Source organism: Bemisia tabaci, chromosome 7 (genome assembly GCF_918797505.1).
Source record: "Bemisia tabaci chromosome 7, PGI_BMITA_v3".
NCBI lineage: Eukaryota > Metazoa > Arthropoda > Insecta > Hemiptera > Aleyrodidae > Bemisia > Bemisia tabaci.
The window spans coordinates 46,128,866-46,150,570 of NC_092799.1; the positions used below are offsets into that span (position 1 = coordinate 46,128,866).

General features: G+C 35.6%; 1 protein-coding gene across 1 annotated transcript; it reads right to left on the reverse strand.

The window, feature by feature from the left end:
- Window positions 1-366: 366 nt before the first annotated feature.
- On the reverse strand, window positions 367-21,619 carry LOC109043430 (nuclear RNA export factor 1). The gene is made up of 14 exons (XM_019060626.2): window positions 21,416-21,619; window positions 19,212-19,419; window positions 17,271-17,385; window positions 16,678-16,764; window positions 16,017-16,127; window positions 15,181-15,319; window positions 12,341-12,534; window positions 11,212-11,321; window positions 9,225-9,261; window positions 8,020-8,279; window positions 7,065-7,233; window positions 6,432-6,602; window positions 5,421-5,629; window positions 367-3,954 (listed from the first exon to the last, which is right to left on the reverse strand). Exons 1-14 carry the CDS (start codon window positions 21,474-21,476, stop codon window positions 3,855-3,857), a joined length of 1,971 nt encoding a protein of 656 aa, XP_018916171.2. The 5' UTR covers window positions 21,477-21,619; the 3' UTR covers window positions 367-3,854.
- Window positions 21,620-21,705: the final 86 nt, after the last annotated feature.

Here is a 21,705-nt window from a genome sequence, read left to right on the forward strand (position 1 = left end):
GTAAATGCGGAGAAAACAGAAATAGAACAGCTTTGTTTGATGGAGACAATAGCATATTAACGATGGAACTTATTGGTGAAAAACACAGATGTAAAGATGACTTTTGACAGAGGTGCCTTGCTTTGCTAGTTTGAACTGTATCAAGTTCCTTAACTCGCTTACTTTGTATTTAGCTTTCAAATGCATGAAAAACGTTGTCAATTATGAGACGCCTGATGAAGTTCCTGAAAGTCATAATTTTCTTTGGAGTGGAGGACACTACATATTTTAACAGTCACATCAACCGACATTACATGCGGTAAAAGTTAAACCTCCTAAGAGATGATGAGAAAAATGTTCCTTGTTAAATTTATGAACGTGAGAGAATTTTTTTTTTTTTTTGGAAATATTTTTAATGCCTTTAATATCAGCGAAACAGAGTCTTGACATAAATATCAAGTGATAACTTAGAGGGAGGGTTTGAAACATTTTGGAAACTTCTGTTATGAGAACAGATGAAGTGATTTTTTTTTCTGCTAAATACTTAAATTGCTAGAAAATTACAATTTTAAACATTTTTCTTTTAGTGTCTTGATAGAATAATTAACATTATATCCGAACAAAATCTTTCTTCTTATCTTAAAAATGCGAAAAATTGAACCAACAGCATAATTACATAGGAAATTCAGTTCACACGCTAACAATTTTTAAGTAAGTTTTTATAAAAGTGCATGGAATTCAAAAACTTCACAACAAAAAACAAGGTGATGCTAGAATTGACAGAACTAGCAGAAGCTTATGAATGAAGGGACCTTGTGTTGTGCATTAAGAATTTTGCAAAACAAGAAACAACAATATTTTAATTTGTTCATCTAAAATCTTCATTGTGAACTGCTTCCCTGGACAGAGACTTCTGTTGCATTAAACTTGAATAAACGAAATTAAATTTAAGATTGCAAAATTGCACACATAGATTTAATTTTTATTTTTCAGTTAATCTTTAAGCCTTGAATTGAGTATATGATTAAGATGGACTTAGGATATATTCAACAAAAGGGCAAAAAATATAAATATAATATGACTGATACATTGGTAGTATTTCTGAAATATACGAGGATATGTGACAAAGTTGAATATAACCCACTTGTCTTAATTTGAGAGAATCATCTTGAAAGTTTAATTACTTTGAAAATGGAAAACAAATATAATCCAGTTCAGTAAAGACATCACAAGATTGAAAGCAATTTTGGTTGTTGTTAGGTAAGCGAACCATTTTGCTTTGACTGCAAAGGATCAAACTGGAATTTTAAAAATCCTGCTTCTTGTAGGAATTTCAAAATTCCAGAATATTTTTTGAAAGCTTTAAGACTTTCTAACCAAAAAAGTAACTAAAGTGTTAAGGATTGTTTAACTTGGATAGGGCCCTGTACGGCAGGCATCCTTCAGATATTTCCATTAAAGTGATTACTATTTTGTAGGATTTAGCAAAATGAACTTACCTACCAACAACCAGAAGTGGCTTGTAGGCTATTTTCTAATATCCATGATTCCTCTCAGTAATTGCAATGTCTGATCTGAAGTTTGATGCTTCTATTCAATCTAACAAAGAGGAGTCTCAATTTTTTTTAAATATTTTACGATTGCTTCGATACACAATTGGACCCTTACTTTTCAAAGCTTTGTTGGTGTATGTTATTTGACTGTTGAGACTTTGATAAAGGATAAAACCGACGAGTTTAAAACAGGTAGACAGCGTAAACAGCGTACATAAGAAAAGCTGTTGAATTGTAAAAAAAAACAGATTTTCTGTGTCAAAATAAAGACTTTAAAAATTTTATTCCTTAGTCAACACTGGGTCTCTAAAATCTTATGATTTTTAAGCTGAGAAGATTCTTCTTGAAAGCTAAAAATAAATTAACTTTGGGTAGACTCCATTTCTGGACCTGATATGTGAACCAATCTTTGATTTAATACTCTGACAGCTAGAAATTGTTTTTCTCCCTGATGATTCGAGAAGTTCCGAGTTTCTATCCTTATTGAAAATTGAGGAGAAAATTCATTTTAAGAGTGAAATATAAATATTGCGAATGTTAAATGGATGGGATGTAATACCTACAAGAATTTTTATCAATTATATTGCTACAGGCACTTTGCACGTTCATGAATGAAATTGTCAGGTGAAAATATAATCATGTATGTATGAAACGAAAATCGCAACTTGTCAAGAAAAAGTATAGATCTGAAAGGACTATTTGCTACTGGCTAATTTTCTTAATGAAGGCAATTTTTTCACATTAATTCTGCTTGATTTAATTAAATAAACTAATTTAAGACTTGAATGAAACTAATTACGGCGAAAGACGCTATAAGCCCATCAAAAGATTGCAGTTTTGACAGCCTTCTAATCGTCACTCTAAAATGCAGCTGGTCGAAAATAATTCGTGAATAAATAGATTTAATTTCCCTATTTCATTTTGGTAAATTTTATACAACAAGATAATGATTAATCAAGAAGAAGAACTGAATTACAATATTAGCAATTTCATACAATCCATTGATACCGACAAGAGAAACAAAAACTGTTTACAGTTCGACTTAAATAAAACAAATACTTTACAATTGCTAAATAAAAATTAACTGCGGCCAGAAATTTTTTTTCAAAAGAGCTAATTTTAAGTACCAGATTAATTTAGTTAACCCTGCTTCTTTTTTCTGGTAATTAAATAGTTAATTGCAGCACAGACTTTCGGATTTTGTCGATAAATCCATGGAAATAAGAGGAAGCTTGCATGGTCTGGAGGTTACCATTTTTGCCCTATCAAAAAATATGGGGCGAAGGATGAGTCCAGTATAAATTGAGAGGATTAACAAGAAAGAGTTGCTTTCTATATTCAATAAATTGAATTTCATACGGACTACGTTTGAGTGGTCCATCTTTCATAATGAACAAATCTCTATGTTAAAAGTAATCTCCAGTCTACACACCAGCTAACTCCTATTATGTGGGACACTAGAAAAAGAGAAAAGGGACACCTCACCCTTCAGCTTCCCTTGAGGAAACTTAAGAGCCCAAAAATGGCCATGACTTCAGATGAAAAAGGCTTTGCTACAAATTTTGACAGTACTATCCACTACGCTACTAGCCAAACTTGCTGTAAATTAGAGTCAAGTTAAAAGTAGTTTCTGCTAAAATGACGACCAAAATTGATTACTTAATTGAATGAACCAATCTTTAAATTTGTTTAAAAATTGCAAACGAATAAAACCACTTTTAAGTCATGCTAATTTACACCTGGTGGCATTGTCTGCCAGTTTTGGGCTCCTGGAAGTTCAATGAAAACCTCAGATGGCTGAGCTTGTCAGAAATGGGCTCCTAGATTCTCATTCTCTGATAATGTGTTCTCCACTTCCATGGATCCATACATTTTAATTTAAAGACCTAACATGTACTGAGTCCCACTTGAACTCACTAAAACAACTTTGAATCAATTATTTTCTTTCCCCCTTTTATTTTCTTTCACCCAAGTTTGCCCAAATGATGAAAGATGAAAACCTTGCTGGGTAGCTTGCAATGATAGTTTGTCAAATTACGTCTTGATAGTAAAACATATTACTCAGCTTGACTCTCATCTTTCATTTTTTATAGGCAAAGAATGCGGTAAAATCCTAATTAGCAAATTACACATTTTTTTAAAGTTTTGAGTTTTGTCATATGAAACAAATATTTTAAACTTTGACTATGTCGCAAGCACTGACGAAATCTGATGTTCACATATGAAAACGATAGTCTTGTATTCCAAGTCAAAATGAAGATCGAATAATCGTCTAAGTTTTTTTTTATGCTATACACACAAACATTCCTGGGCACGGCAGTATTATTTGATGAAGGCTTCTGGAGGTATCACGCCACGCGATTTCAATTCGCCATATGCTTGAAGTCCTAGGTCATAGTTCCAATTAGTTTCTACTAAGCACCTAAAAAAAGCACCACAGAAAAGCCTGAGCAAAAAATTCGCAACAGCACTACATACAAGAAAACAAGAATTCAAGTTTTTCAAAATAATTAAGAGCAGGGAATGAGAGCAGTTTCAAAGAATGGTCATCGAGTGGAATTGCTCTCAACTGCTTTCTTTTGAAATTCTTGAGAGTAAGAGGGAGAAACTTGTCTTTTAGTAGGACTGAAAGTAAGATCTTTTTCAGAATTTCAGCTTAATGTCCTGAAATCTGAAGGCAGAGCTCAATCCACAAAGGTCAGTAGCTGCGAATCTTTTATGAGATCCACTCCCCGATTCTCCACGCCACATATGATGTAGAATTGGCACATTCCATAAGAAGTGCATTGCATTTAAACTTGTCGCTGTCAAAAAGCTGCTCAGCGGGGTCTCAAAACTCTGTATTGGGTGAAAATATCCAAAATATCGACAAATTGCGGCCTATTTTAAAATCCTCTTTACATTACTCCGAAACCGGTGATTTAGAGTGGCAAAAATCCCATTCACAAGGAGATGATCATTGGGGGCAGAGTTGTGGACTGAAAAGACACGTAGAATAAGTTACTGACTAAAACCATATGTTTGCACCTTCACGGCTATTATTTTGCTCATCATGGAGGAAAAGATCTATAAGTGCTTAATTGACCATACTTTTACACAATTTGGAGAATTCAAGGATGGGGAGGGCAATGAGATCGAGGAGGAATGTGAAAACTACGCAAGGCAACATTTTTAGATGGTAAAATCACTAAATAGGTAGTAAAATTTGCATCATAACATATTTCACAAACATTCATTCAGTGCCTAGGTAAGTTAGATTAGGTTGGGGTATATTATACAAATTTGAAAAGAATAAAGGGAAGACTTGCATTTTAATGACCACATTCTTGTAAACACAGTTTTCAAAATTTTATGGGGACAGAGAGGTAAAATTTTTGAGTAAGGATGGAGTTTGGGGTTTTTATTCCTTTCTTAGCTATCTCTAGAGAAGGATTTGAGCAATTTGAAGACAGCTCTCATCCAAGGTACACTCTACTACAGGTATGGACAAACGGGGTGCGAAGTGGCAGCGCTGAGAAAATAGGCCATCGAGTGACGTCGCAAGTCGTACGGTCTTTGCCGCGCAGTTCAAAATGACCTCGAGTCAGATCTGGTAGCTTCAATAAGCTATCAGATGAATTTAAAAAATTGATAAAACTCAAAATAACGAAAAACTTAACTAAGAACACGAAAAAATAACACGGAATTGACAAGACCCACTCTCAGAGCAGAAAGTAAATAATTTTTCAATATAGCATCATGGTTGTACCATTGGACGCTGTCAAATCTACGCGTTTCGGCCACTTTCTAAAATTCCATTTGTCCATACCTGTAGTGGAGTGTACCTTGGCTCTCATCCTATAAACTGAGCAGAGAAGATAAGGATAATTTAGATTAAATTTGACTTACTTCTCTGACCACAACAGGTTCATTCCAGTGACTCCGGCCAGAGCTGTGCACATTGCTTGCTTGGTGGCGATATCCAACTCTTGTGGAGATCCAACAGGAGACACAACAGGAGACAGTCCGACAGGAGAGACTATGGGCACGGGACCAACAGCACTTGGAGATGCAATAGGAGTTGAGGGACCAGATACTGGCGCTGACTTAAATGCTACCTGCATACAAAGAAACCAAAAAAGAGGCTCAACTAAAAGTAGGAATGATAATGGAAAATCCTTTGATTAAAAATTTCTACATCCAAGGTAAAATTTTTGACATGGTTAAGTGCTGAAAACTACACTGTATCATGTTAATATGATAAGGGATCGCTAGACATGGTACGAATGTAAAAATTTGATTGATACGTGTTTCCTGACCAAAATTTCTCTGTAAAATATGATTTTCACAACAGAACTTTGTTAAGTTTTGGCTTACATTAGTTGCGGAAATTTTGAATTGCCCGTTCGCAAGAAAACATTAGTCTACTTGAATTAAATCACACACCACAAAGGTTTTGGCAGGTTTCTTAATTGAGCGATGTTCTTCCTACCCTCTCCTACAACCTTGTATTGTTCAAAGTGTGAACAACCAGCACTAGCTGCGCCGAGATTGAAGTTAGCGTATTTCTACACCGCAGGGACAATCATGGTAACGATTTGTGAGCGATTTAACTTAAATAGATTTCTGCTTAATCAATGAGCAAGAAGTTGGAATTGATGCATCAAAAAACGTAGGTATCTTTGATAGGAATTATTATCAGTGATTTTAATATAAATATAATGCTCGGGATGAAATTTTGAGGAGAAAACATGTGTCATAATCCTTAAATTTGCACCTTCCCTAGAGGTCCATTTTCATTAATTTTATTGAGAAAATACTTCAGAAAATGATAATTCGCCCTCTGAAGTTCTTACGATCACAAGACAAACAATATCACATCATATAATTTAAAATTTAAGTTAGATATAATTTACTTACTTTGGCTTGTTCAAGAGTTGGGATTCCAACAAAAAGGAGTTCATTTATGATGCAGAACCCATTATTTACAGGTACGATGACAAATGTTCGTGAAAATGACCGAATCACAGGAATAGTTTGAACAGGTCGTTCTCTGAACACTCCACTTAAAGACACCATCAAAAGCTGCGACTGAAATATTAAATGAACACAATTAGTGATGAGAACCTCCTTGCTTTACAACGGGGGCATCCACGACATGATTTAAATTGAATATATACCTGAACATACTTCATCTGAAGCAACTACATTTTCCAGGATTTCCATGGAGGAAGACGAGGGTTGACGAAATGAATTTTTAATTCAGATCAAATAATGATATTACGAAGTGACTGGACCGCAAGTATAAATAGAGAGTAACAGTCAAGAAAATTCAAATCTTGATCATTGGTAAGTTAATACAATAAATAATTGCTCCGATTTGTCTGGAAGAAAACAATAATTCTCAGACTGTTGGCAAGTAACATGAATCAAAGTTGGTTTTAAAAACGTCATCTCTTCAATTTTTAGCTAAATCTTGCCTTGGGAGCTGAAATAGTACTCCTCTGCAGATGAGAAATTGCACTGCTCAAAATATTCTTTTGAGGGACTTACCGTGAAAATTGTGAGATCAACAGTGAATGAAGATGGATCATGGTTGGTTTTGGGCAGACAGCTCAAACATTTCATGACATTTTCTCTCCCTATATGCAGCTTCTGTTTTCGCACATGAGGAGGTTTGATTTTACATAAATTTCTATTCATTTGCGTATAATCTTCAGGACTGAAAGTCATAAGAACAGAATAAGTTACACACATTACAAGATAATTATGTTTAAATTTGAAGGCAACTGAGTAGAATGCACCTAATGATGATAGTGATGCTTGGCATACTAATGCTAGAGGGAATATGAAATAAAAAATAAAGGCTGCAAATAATTTGTCACTCTTACTTATGCTTGTTTTTGTCCTACCGTGCTTTTACATTCTGTAATTAACAAAATGTATTTCATTGTTCTGGTTAATTATTTAGCTTTGTTCTTCACTATTTTCATTCTTCTTCATATCATCTTTGATCTACAGATGGAACTGTCGGTGCCAAAAGCGTTGTTCCTTAACTAAATCAATCGTCAAACACTGTAATTCATCTAAAATTCTTCAAATTTTAATGATTCAAGCTGAAATTGACTCTATTTTTTTTACCTTGAGATATTAAGTAAAAATATATTTATTTATCATTGCTAACAATGTGTTTCCAAATCATTGACACTGAATGGGTGTTGAGGAAAAGAAGGTAAATCAACACAGATGAGGAAAATAAACAATGATTGAACACGTTTCGGCCAAAATGACGCTGATGATGGTCTGGTGATGAACGACTGAAAGGCGTTCATATACCAAGTTTTATTTTAATACTTGTGAGTGAATAATAAGAAGAAAATTTCAACTGCTTGACAAATGCGTGTGTTTCCTCCTTCCTTTTGTATAATTAAATGATAAGTGAATTTAATAAAGATCTAAATAATGAAAAAATGAAAATCCACAAAAACCAGAACTCCAAGATACTTACTTGCCATGACTAAACAGAAGATTTTTTTCACTTTTGCTAGGGTATGGAAGAGAGCATGATAAACTAAATTGTGCGTTTTCAGAGTACGCTTCTATCAGTGGAGCTCGGTTGTCGCTATCATAGATTTCGAAGTACTGTTGAATGAAGGGTTTGATTACTGCTTGTCCTTCTGGTGAACAAAGAAAACTAGCTTGTGCTGGCAGTAGCTTTGCCGGAGTTCCTGCATCAAAGGTTATGACTGGAGGAAGATCGATGCCATCCTGAAAAGATGATGTCAAATTTTAAAAGCAGGAATAAAAGTAGAGAGACTTCTATGGTTCACTGTGAAAATAATACAACAAGCAGATGATCAAGGAGCAAAATCCTTGTATTTCCATTGCAATTTTTCAACATTTCCGCTTGTACTTTATTTTTCACAGAGAAACAAGCCAACTTAATATAGCTTGAAATTTTTCCACAATATTTGACTAACAGAGGAGAATCATGTTAATTCATTCTAGGTCATTTTTTATTTTGATTTTCACACAAAAGGATATCGGCTTCCTGATATAGTCATTGACATTTTACATCTAAGTTATATGCATGATTCATTACTTCCAAGTTTGTCAGTCCTGATGATGGATATCGCACACCAAAAATTTGAACAATCTTTCCCTAACTTATGGATTTTGATAGGGTTTGGTTCAATCTTAATCCGAACAGCGAGATAACTAACCCATTTGAATATGTCTGCCAAATAACAGGTCTACAAAACATCTCTCATTTGCTTAGCTTGGCAGCCACAGGAAGGTAAAGATCAATATAACAGTTTAACCTTAATTAGCCTGACTAAATTAAACTTTGCCTAAGTTTTTCTGACATTTTATTTTTTTAACAGAAAATCAAGCAAAACTGAAATTTGAAATTTTAAGGGTATGTTCTTCATAATCTGGGGAAATTTTTCAGAAAGTTTTGAGGTGTTAGGTGGTTTAGTTCCCTGTCAAGAAAATAAAACATTAGAAAAAATTAGGTAACATGAAATGCTACTGGGCCGATTTGGGTTAAATCCGTTTCTTTATGTGCAGGAATGCGGTCGAGAATGATAATTATTTATTTCCTGTACTGCATTTTTTAAGGCTGAATGTTCGGAAACAAATTTTGGGGGATACATGGATAAAAGAAATTGCAAAATTGTAAATTGGAGAAGAAAAAAAAAATATACGTACTAATCGAACCAGTTTTGGGAATATTTTCCTTGCTTCCCTGAAACAGAAAATTAAAATACACAAGTATATAGTTAACAATGCAATTTGAAGTCCAGTCGACAAGCGAGTGAAAGGGGACAATTTTAACGATTTTAAAATATTCAATTATTCCGTCAATGAGAATTGTAATTAACGGAGAGTCTTGATAACCATTTTTTCTTTAGATCATACCATGGATACAATAAGAGGATTTTTTGTTTAAAAACACTGAAGTTTTTTATTAAATTATTATTATTATTTTTTTTTTTTTTTTGGTTATTTGACTAATAAACTGAAGTAAAAAACGGGTCTGAATAGAATAAATAACACTTGTAGATTGGACTTCCTAAAAATATCAATTTTCATGACTGGTTACACAAATGAAAAGACAGCTTCAAAGAAAAATCACTGAGATTAGGCAACTACATCAGAGAAAAAATTTTGGTGTCTGAGCAGGAAAATGACAAAAATCTAGATTCAGTTATTTACTGAGAACACGCCTTTTCATTAGGAGTTCACACATTCAAATTTGAAAAAAAAAGTATTCCACATTAGAAAAGTAAAAAGGAGAATGGTAATACAGTTGGAAATGATTCAGTCAACCGCGCAAAAGAAAACCGAGGATCAGAACGTAAAAGTCACACTAAATTGAATGCTTCCTGAAGGCATTGGCTTTAACTTGAAAAGAAAATTCAAAACATGCCGTAAGCTTTTCTTTAAAAAAAATAAATAAATTAGGGCTACAGTATTTAGGAAAAAACAAGTCTAGATACACAGGTGAGTGCTGGTGTATTTCAGCAACTATGCGCAGCTTTCAATCATCTATAAAGAGAGAAAACAGAATTATTCATGGATTGGTGGGCAAATTGCACATCATTCAAACAGAGAAAAATCCTGAAGATCAATTTTGGGCGGATACATTGCTCTAGAAGAACTGGCTTGAGTCATTCATTTTTATCACCCAACTCATTCGTACAAATCATTGTTGCCAGATAGTGCCAAATTTTCCCCCATTTAAAACCATGGAAAATATCCTCTTTTTGTTGCAGTTAGGCAACCTCGGCATACACATAATGATCTTTTACGCATAAGTTCTGAAATACGTGAGAATCCATACTCTCGACGCGTCATCGAATAGTGAAATTGTTAAGTTAAACAGTGATAAATTCGATTGATTAAGATGTTAGGAAAGTCTTCAATTGATTCCTCCAAGATAACCGATGAGTAAGATAGCCCTGCATTTTTATAGCTTTCCATTTTGCTATTGGTTTTAATAAACGCATATTTAATAATACACATTTCTGGCATTACTGCATATTTAGGCGCAACAAACTTGATGAAACACTGTTAAGATTCGCAAAAAAATTCATGAGAAAGCGGACCAATTCTTCCTGTGACATTCATTCGAATTCTTTCACGACGAAATAAAAAAAAATGAGCTTCGAATTTAAATGGTTGCAGTACATTTGACTAACACATATGTGTCAGTATTAACAGAGTTTTGCAGAGAGGAACCAAGTATTTTAGTTTATTTAAAAAACAACACATTTGCCACTAGTTATACAACACAAATAGGTACTTTGTACACCTCCTCATCTACTTAGTTCTATTCCATCAAATTTGGTCCAGTTGATCAACTGCAAAATTTAATCAAAAAACGATTTGATTGACTGTCGAAAATAGTTACACTCATACACTTAGCAATCACGCAAATCACAAAGATGATTTTTTCTTGATACAACGGTGAAAAAGTAAGTCAACAAGAGATAGGACTTGCAACTGCATACAACCATTACTGCCCATAAGCCTAAGTTGTATTAAAGGCTAGACTATAGTCTACGGCAACTGGGATGAACTTCTTTTCCACCGCAAAAATTTTTGGGCCATAGAAGCACCTCATAGCTACAGTCGACCGCTGATGAGAAATTGGAAAATAAATTTCTTGGAATGGATGTAAATTTTATCTTACTTTGCGTAAATTGTTTGGTCTCGCATCCTGCTGCACAATGGATTTCCTTTCATTACTAGTTCCTCAACGTTCATGTTCTTCAGGTGCTGAAGACTGTTGAAATGAGCAAACTGGAACACATTCAAACAAAAAATTAATGAGCTGTGATACCTAAAAATTTCATAATGGACCACTAGACAACATACGAATGTAAGCATTCTGATATATCATACTTCCTCCTTAAAATTTTATTTAGAGCACAATTTAAATTTAGACAACAAAAATTACTGAAATCAACTCCTGACCAAGATATGAACGACCTATGTTGGTTATGAAAAGTTTAAATTTCCCACTCTCGAGAAAAACACAAGTCCACCTCGATCAAATTGCGCACTACAACGGTTTTAGAATGCTTCTTCATCAAGGAGTGCTACTTCCGAATATTGTTCACAGCGTAAACAACTTGCAACAGCTGAGCCAAAGCGCGCAGATTGAAGTTGCCATATTTTTGTACTTCTGAGTCTGTCATGGTAACATTTAGTGAGCGATTTAATGTAAGTAGATTAAAGTTCTTTAATGAGAAGGAAGTTTGAATTTATTCATTAAAAAACGTCGATATCTTGGTTAGGAGTTACTAGTTACTTCCAATAATTTTTGTTGCACAAATTGGGATCTGCACGACATTTTGATGAGCAAACATGCATCATATTGCTTAAATTTGCACCGTGGCTGGTGATCCATTGATAGGCACAATTAGGAAGCACATCGAAAATAGTTGATCACAGTTTAACAGCATGTGGAAAAGAACTCATTCCACGAGATGAGTTCTTATAACATGCTTGCAGTCACAGCAGCCAGTCTGACTGACAGTAATAGGTGCAAAGCCAAATGCTGGTGTCACGTGACCTGAGTCATTAATACAAATAAAAAAGTTAAGCAGAGCGTAACGTCTTTTTAAATTCAAAGAATCTAGTAACTAATAAACTCTATTTTAAGCAACGAATTGTTTCCTTGTCCTTAAAAAATAAGTGGAAGAGTTTTACGATTAAATTGGGAGCAGAGCACTAGGAGGGGATGAAGGAAGATTTAACCTAACTGTACAAGGAACAATATTTTAAAAATAATGAAGAAATAATGAAGGAGGAAATACCTTATTGTTGCTAAGATGGAGGATCTTCAAATTTTGTAGAACATCTCCGGGAGTCGAGATTAAAAACTGGAACATTTTGTTGTCTGACATGTCTAAGGCGAACAGATCTGGAATTGTTTCGTCAATGATTTTTACCACACACATCAGGACGGCAGGAACACTGAGAGGCACAAAAATTTCTTCAGCTTTCAGACCTAACGAAAAACAAAGAGGAGATGGACATGGATTAATTATGATTGACACAAAAGTTATTCAATTGCATTAAAAGGTCGTATACCTTATAAATCGACATAACAATAATAAGCTCATAATTTTCTTTTCATTCACTTACAATTGGATGCGTTTTTATAAAACAGTGCTATATGCATCTGGAGTTTTATAAAAGAAACTAGTGCAATAGTCCAGAACTGGTGATGTTTGTTACATAAGAACGCAGACAAAATTGATTATGAATGCAGAGCTGTACGGCACTAATTCAAAGGATATTCACAGAAACAACTCAAGACTCTATAAAGAGTCAGCATAAACTCCTGGGATGATTTTGCACTTACAGCTCCAGTTGCTTCAGCCCCTACTCAAGAGCCAGCTACAGAAAATCATTGTTTGAGACGGTCAAACCTAAGTCGCCTGGCTTTGCACTGGACCCGGGACCTCCCGGTTTTTGAGCCAGCTCTACAACTTCAACATCACAAGAAGCTGACAATAAAGGAGAGGATGTGTAGAGTACCTATATAGCAAGAGTACGGACAGATCGCTTCATGGAGAGCTTAGGGCCCAAAAGTGCAGCCACCCTTTTAACCAACTTCTAACACACAAAATTTCACTGCCAGTCTGCAGATTTCAATTCTAACCAAGATGGCTAAGAATGTACATAAATGAGCGTTCTTCCGCAAAAATGAGTAAATTTGTGCAAAAACTAAGTCAAATACGTGCTTTAAAAACGATGGTTCGTAACAATTGTATTAGTAAATCGCTCTGGATAATTGAAATTTATAGGTTGGCTGCATTTCTGGGCCCTAACTTTGGCATCGGTGAAGGCCTGATGGATTTCCGGAGTTTCGCATCCATCTATACTCTTGCTATAAAGGTACTCTAAGGATGTGGGGAGGGGAGATGAAAAGTTGGGGGGTCTTTGACTATCCTTTTGATGATTTCTTTAGAGTGATGCAATTATGAAAACAAGTCTATCTTCATGGAAACTTTGGGAGCAGCTCTTCATCTCTTTCTAGAGTCCCTTTATACTGAGAGTTATGACAATGAGAATCCATTTCTGATAGGTTCGCGTATTTTAGGCCTCCACGGTGTCACAAACAGGAATAAAGATTACATTTTCACCACTTGCAAAGATTATAATCTGGAATGGACCGAGGAATTACGGGTTCGACAAGGAACAAACGGAATGAGAGAGGGAACGGAGAAAGGAATTGGAGAATGGGCCGATCAAAGATTGCGAAAAACGTTCAATTTGTGTAATCTTTATTCCCGTTCGTGACTCCATGAGGGGGGGTGTTGTCTTGGCTCTCAGTATAGAGGGACTCTACTCTTTCAAGCTCATCATGCACTATGTCTTTATGTCATTCTTTCATGACAGCATTTGAGCGTTATATTTCAACCAAACCACCCTCCAAACTTTAAGATGAATCTACATGATCAAGGGACGAGATTCGCCACTACGTTGTGCTGCTAAAATCTATGCGTTCTACAGGAATCACTATCATTATCTACTGACTTATGCAAGAAACCATTCCATAACATGTAGCAGCTTTAATACAGAGTCGTGTGATATTAAATTAGTGGGGATTTATTACAAATTTACATAAAATATTAAGAAGGGGGACGTCCCTCATTGACTCAATGTGTGGGAGAGAGATGTCATAGCGCTATCTCTCATATACCCATTAAGTATGTCAATGAGTCTTATATCTCAGTTTAACGTCATAAAATGTTAGTCATCGCAATATGCTAAATAGGGCTGTGCGAATATGGTTTTTTGATATCGAATCGAATGAAATACTTTGAAAAATTTTTGAATTCAAATCGGATATTTCTAGTTTTTATCTATTTTTGACCAAAACCAACCTCTCTGTTGGTCAAAGTAAAACTCGAATAAATAAATTTTTTTCTTTCTAACATTCAAATTTTGAATAAAAAAATTACTATGATAGATAAAAAGATCAAGAATTAATCAATTCATTTAATTATCAAATGGTTTTGCATACATTTTGATTTGCTGGGGAAAGAAAAGAAAGGAGAGAAAATTGTTTCCTTCAGTAAAGGACGAGCAATTGATTGAACTGTCGCAGAACTGTAAAACTGCTGCTTACTGTCCGAAAATCCATTTGAATCAGTTTTACTTCACATCAATGCTGATCTTGCAAAGACAGTCCAGCAACATTGTAAAGACCGAGGTGCCGCGCCGGGCAGAGAAGGATAAGATATGGGGGTCAGCACATTCGCCCATTCGTACGCCATTTCGATGACGTATTCGGTGGAACTCAAGTGGCGCAAATTTTAAATTGACCCGTCTAGTACGAGTGCCGTGCACTGCATGAACCAATGGAACGTTGGCCTTTGTTTACCTAACCTCAAAACAGGTAGTTTGAACTGCGCGCCTGTTCGAGTTCTTCCTAGGACGTCATCAATACGGCCGAATGTATGTATACTCGGTCCTTTTTTTAGATATTTGAAGTTTTGTCAATGTGGTCGAATAATTTGATAATTTGAGTTTCTACATTCGAGTTCAAATCGAATATCGGAGAAATTATTCGAACTCGAATATTTAAGATTTTCGAATATTTGCAGAGCCCTAATGCTAAAATAAAATAAAAAATTGAACTTACTCATATCGTCATACAGTCTTGATAGATCTAGAGCTTTCATTGTGGGATTGTAACGTTTCGCTAAAACGTTCTTTATTTTGTCCTGGTCTTGCTGTTTCAAAACTATATCTGGCTTGCATTCGAAGACATGAATTATAATCTGGAAGAAGAAAGAATATGTCAAGGAACTAATGTGACAGGAGGATAAACATTCGATCCAAAATAAGTCATAATTTATACAGAAGGGGTACTTTCCAAAAGATGATTGGTGCGCAATCAGACTTCAACACATTTTCGAGGAAGTTCCTAGAAAAGCAAATCTGTTCCTTTACTCGCTAACTTTCTGACACAAGCTGTTTCAGCTATGCCGTTTGTTCTTACAGACAAGGATTGAACAAAATAAATATAATAAAACGGAGAAGCTAAATAAAGATTGAATCAGTTATAGTGGAATAAACACAGCACCAAGCAATGAGTGAACCTGAACTATACTGGTTCTTGAAATCGACATGCCTTACCCCAAATGTTTGGGATTCCTACTGGAGGTAAATACTTAGACAAATCTAATTATTTCAGAGTCTACAAATCTTGTTTGATCAATTGCACTCTTTTGAAGGAAGTTTCTAATTAATTGTGAGCTACCAGACAAAATGATAAAATCCAAATAATTTCCACAACTAAACCATTCATGATAAATGAGATTATATTACAATTTCTCTATGAATAGATAACATTTCCATCACAAAAAAAAAATAAAATAAAAATGCATTTTTCCAGCTATACTACGTTACTGCTTGTCCGAAAGAAATAAAAAGAAACAAATTATCTAAACAAGAAGATAAAACAAAAACTATTACCCTCTGCCCATCAGTAGAAGTAATTTTTCCAGATGCCTTCTGTAAACTGTTGGCTGTAGAGAAATCTCCCACAAAGAAAGAAATGTTATTGTTGTTAGTATTGTTTCTGAACTGAAAACAAAACGAAAATAAAAGCAGGACATTAGAATGCTAAAGTTTAAATACAAATTATTTTCATAAAAATCAAATCAAAAGCTGCAACTAAATGCAAGAATGAAGACCAGAACATTAACTGTCACATCAGTCTCCACAATCAAATTGGGGAGCCACACTCATAATAATGATCGTTGGAAATTCCCTGTCACTGGAAAACGAACAGCATGGAAAAACAAGTTCCAGTAAATTGCTAAATTCATAACCTTTAAGTTCACTGAGCTTAGAAAAAGTAACGTAAGTATGTACCTGACATGGAAGGAAAGAAGAAGAGAAAAAATTTATTGGCTACAAAAATACACGGTTTTCATTTTGGTTATTCTTTAACTCCTGCAGAACTACAGGAGGTACTGGAGTTCAGCTTCGTAAAAATGGTAATGGAACCTGCCTATACAACTTGTAGGATCTGGCAGAGAAAAAAAAAACAGTTTCCAAAGGAATGTAAAACATAGGATTTCAAAAGAGAAAAGAGTTAGAAAATGAATGTATGCTTAGAAATTCTACTTACGTAATAAGGTATCAATGGCAGAGGCTGAATGTACGATAACAACATCTTGAGAAGCTGATTTCTCTCAAATTTGCCACCACGTACAACCTGCAGATAGGAAAAATTTTCGTTTAGTACCTTATGAAAAATCTAACATAGGAGAGAAAAACAAAGAAACAGAAAAGCTTTTGAAAGTGGAGAGTGAATCGTTGTACAAATTACTATAATTCCATTGTTTCCTGAGTACTTTTACTCAGAATACGTACATATCAATGCGATGGTAAGACAACAAAACTTGGTACCTGCAAAAAAGGTCTTGAGTGAGTATTCATAATATGTAAGTAATGTGTTCCAAACTGCATCATACATTAAATTGTTAAATAAAACCTACTGAAAGCATGATTTATCATCTCTTTTGCTTCTTTGTTAGCACTTCAATGGACTTTCATCAATTTTTCCACCAAAAATGATGCCACTGTTTCTAAAAACAAGTTACAAAAAATGACATAGGTAACTTGATCATCATTGACATCATTGATTTTGAAAAAATTCACGCACCCAGTAACTACAATGTGGTTATGAAAAGCACCTAACAATGTTTAGTGTTTACATACCGTGACTTTGAACCAGGTGTTTTTCGGCATTAGTCCAGGTCCTCTTCTTATAGCGAGCTCGCTGCCAGGCCCTCGTCCTCCACCTCCTCCTTTATATCTTCGACCTCGGTCGGAACTGTTGACCAAGAAAAAAGTAATGATAAAAATTATATAGACCTAGAAAAAGCAGATTACCTATCGACAGGGAAAATCAAAATTCAGATATTGAGCCATTGTAAGTATAAGAGAGGGTGTTGGCGACATTGTGACTAAAAACAACGCCAAAAATTTAAAGGAAACCAGAGCTGCAATGATTTGAGTTTCGTGGTTCCGAAAAATTTTAAATCAAGTTTAAGGAATATACAATTAAAAATTTGTTCTGCTCCATTCAGGGCTCAAAAATGATGAACGAAAATAAAAACTTACCATCTCTATTGACACAGAATTGATCTAAAATTTTGACACTATACCATACTAGGGGGCTACGCTCCCTGGCCGCTACGCGGCCCAACCCCCTGAAGGCGCCCCGCGCCATCAATGGGCCGCTTCGCGGCCCTATTTTTACCCCTATCGGTGTTAGTTTTATTTTTCCCCTAAAAAATTACAATATGAGGTATACTTTAATTTTAAACTTTACTTGAAATTACTTTAAAATTAAAAGGACGCGTTTTGGAATGACTGCTTCATGAAATATTGCAGTAAAACGATTAGCAACGATAGGCAGACATTAATTATGAATCCATGAGTCGGGAATCGAACCCACACCGAGATCAAAGTGGACGCACTCGACGTCTTAGACGACTCGGCCACCGCTCGACGTGAGGTACCAGATACGAATCTTGTGTAGATAAGTGTAGAGCTGATGCGCAGGCTACACAGCTACTGCGCAACCTCCTTGACCACTGCGCATCCTCCCGCGCATAGCGGTAGCAGTACCGGAGCATTCTGTAAACTCACTCACTTTTATAACATGTTTTTAAAAAAACCTGGATCCTTTTTCCAAAATCTGATTACAGCGGGCTCATCTAGGGCCAATTACCTGTCGATTTACGCAAAAATCATGGAAATCGGCCCGGTAGAACGCTCAAACGAACTATGACAAAAAGTATAAATTTACATTGTTTAAATGGGAGAATTCGCAACTTTACTACGTAATATAAAAAAACCTGGGCCATATTTTGAAAATCTGAAAAGAGTTGGCTTATCTAGAGGCAATTGCCCGTCGATAGCCGCAAAAATCATGAAAATCGGCCCGGTAGAACGCTGGAACTAAGCGTTACCAGTTTTGCAAAATTAGGAGGTCTTGGAGCTTATAGTATAGATTATACAAAATAAGAAGTAATTTCATGGGAAAATTCAAGTTTTAGACTCAACTCAACAAAAGCCACTCTTCTGATAAATTTACAAGTGCAACTGTGATGCCTCTTTTACTGTGGACAGGCACATTGTGATAATACATATTTTTTTAAAAACAAAACAAAAATATAAAATAATTATTATTTGCATGTCATCAATAATTAAAACTTGTAGACATGGGAAGTGCATTTCACCTTCATTAATCCTTTGACTTTTGCGGTTTCTGATTAGTCAAAAAATAAAATGCTTTCAGCTAATTGGGAAACAGAATTTTAAGTTGCGACTATTTTTTTGCCTACAGATGAAGTATCAGAGCATAAGAGTAGTAAGGTGAAACAAATGGTAGTTTTGCAGATTTTCTTTGTTCCATGATTATAGATTCAGTTGTACCTCCAGTTAGAATCGTTCTCTTTTTCGATAAGTACAATAATTTAGATAGAAACTTAACTGATTCTACAAATGAGTTTTCATATTGAATATTGAACAAGTTACGAAACTTCGACATCCGTAATTTGAAAAATAAGATTCTCACCAATGCAGCAATTCATTAATGAATGCTGACAAGGGAAAATGATGAAAATAAAAAAAATGGAGGAAAAAACTTACGACTTGCTGGATTCACCATGACCAACAGAGATCATCATGTCAACATCATCTGAAAGTCTGTCGATCAGCCACTCTTTCCGAATATTCCCTCGTCTTCCTGCATTTGGATTTGTGTTCTTGAACTTGACTCGGCGGATCTCGAAATTGTCCCCATTTTCATAGTTATGCCGGTTTCTGTTTTGACTTCTGCCTTCGAGCCTCGGGAATTCTGGCAAAAGAAACAAAATTACTTTGCGTTTTATAGATGCGACAGAAGCTTCTTTGAAGGATTTGCAGGATTTGAGGCTAAAACGCAACGATTGTCATTCATTATAATGATAGTTTTTTGTATTGATGGTTAAATCAACCGGTGATGCCCCATCCACCACCATCAATACTAAAAACCATCACGATGGTCATTCATCATCGTCAACATACGCAACTTCTTGCTTTTACGGCAAACTTGTGTTTCAAGTTTTTCCTATACAGTCGGGCCTCTAATCTTCTATACTCTCTGATATGATGTTTCCTCTTCCAGCGTTTAAGACTCCCACTAACCATTCCAAAGAGGGCTAGTACGGGTTATGTTCATGATTGTACTCATTGTTAGTCTCAAATGGGTTCAACTCAAATAGAGTCCCATACTGGCTTATTTTAATATCCTGACCCCAGCCAAATGCAATGGAGTGCTTCATATTATTACTTTCCTCCCCTGACATGGACTCTGGTATTTTTCAGGAAGAGGATTTACAGCAACGGCTACGGTACTTTACAGCGGCAAATCCAAATCACTACGTGTTAAAATCCAGCCCGATTTATTCTGCCAGATGATAGAGAGCAAGCACTTTGAGCAAGCTGAAGCACAGGAAAGTAAGATTTTGCAAGAAGTTGATTTAACTTCCAATCCAGCTCATAGAGTACAATAGAGTCGCAAAGTACTGGATCGCCGATGAAGTCACTTTTCGAGGCTGTTTTGTCCAGTTCTCCGGAGACTAGTGTGCGGCGACTAGCGATGACGCATACGCAGAGACTCGCGCTCAGCGCTCCCCACTCCCGACAGTCCCGACTCGGCTCCGTTCGTCGGCTAGACACACACTGAACCAGCTAAAATAAGTAGGCCGGTAATAAGTCTGAAATTGAGTCCATATATGAATATTATCTCGGAGTAACATACATTAATGGATTCATTATGGCTTTGAATATCTATTTCAAGCAAAATTTGCACAAATTAATACCGATGGAATTAAAAAAAGTCGAAAAAACACAAGCAGTCGCTGATTTCTCCATAAGCCACCGTGTAAAAAAATGCCGGTTGGTTCACACTTGGTATAAGTCAGAAATTAAATTCCTATATGAATTTTATCCAGGAGTAATATACATCAATGGATTCATTATGACTTTGACTATCTAATTATAGCAAAATTTGCACAAATTAATATCGATGAAATTAAAAAATGTCGAAAAAACACGGACAGTCGTTGCTTTTCCCGTAAGCCGCCGTGATAAGAAATGCCGGTTGGTTCACACTTGGTATAAGTCAGAAATTAAATCCCAATATGAATATTATCCAGGAGTAATATACATCAATGGATTCATTATGGCTTTGACTACCTTTAAATAGCAAAATTTGCAAAAATTAATGCTGATTGAATTATGAAATACCTAAAAAACACAAGCAGTTCTTGATTTCTCCATAAGCCACCGTGTTACAAAATGCCGTTGGGTTCGCAAATGGTTCACTATTTTCGGAGCACACGCGGCTCGGAAACGCCTGTTCATGGATTGGCTTCATCGCCGCTCCAGTACTTTGCGACTCTATTGTACTCTATGATCCAGCTGGTACCATTGATGGGAGGGAAGAGCGCGTGTGTACATGCTCCGTAAGAGTTACCAGAAACGCTGCGATACCTTGTGTCTGCATCTTTCCAATGAGAAATTTGATTGTTGCAAATAAAATCTGAGTTAACTGCCTTCAGATGGGTTTCAAAACAAATAACTGAACGCTGGATTCAGGACCATGGCTTAGCCTCGGTAGAGGGTGTCCTCACCATCATCTTTCCATCAGATTGGAAGCAACCCTATACCAGAATTTAGGCTCTCAGGGAAATTAGAGAGGAGCTAGGGAAAACTTTAGGCAGATGCTACACATCAGGATGATTTTTAATCGTTAATCTAAGAATTAGAACGACGAGATGACGAAACATGGATAGGCAGGAAATACAAACCATTGAATCCCGATTTGTGCTCGGCGACTTCACGTTTTTTATTTTTGAACTTGCGATTCATCGCACAAACTTAGTGCCTTGTCACTATGCAAAAGTAACAGTGATTTACTTTGAACTGAAACAACCTAAATAAGAGAAAGCACGAAAAGAGCAATTGCGTTTTAGGCAAACTTTTTTTATTTTCTAATCGGTCCAATCCATGGTTCCAAAAAACTTGCTCCTTTCCACGTACCTGTTCTGAACACCAAATTCCTTTATTCGTTGGCGGAATGAGGTAACATCAAAAACGT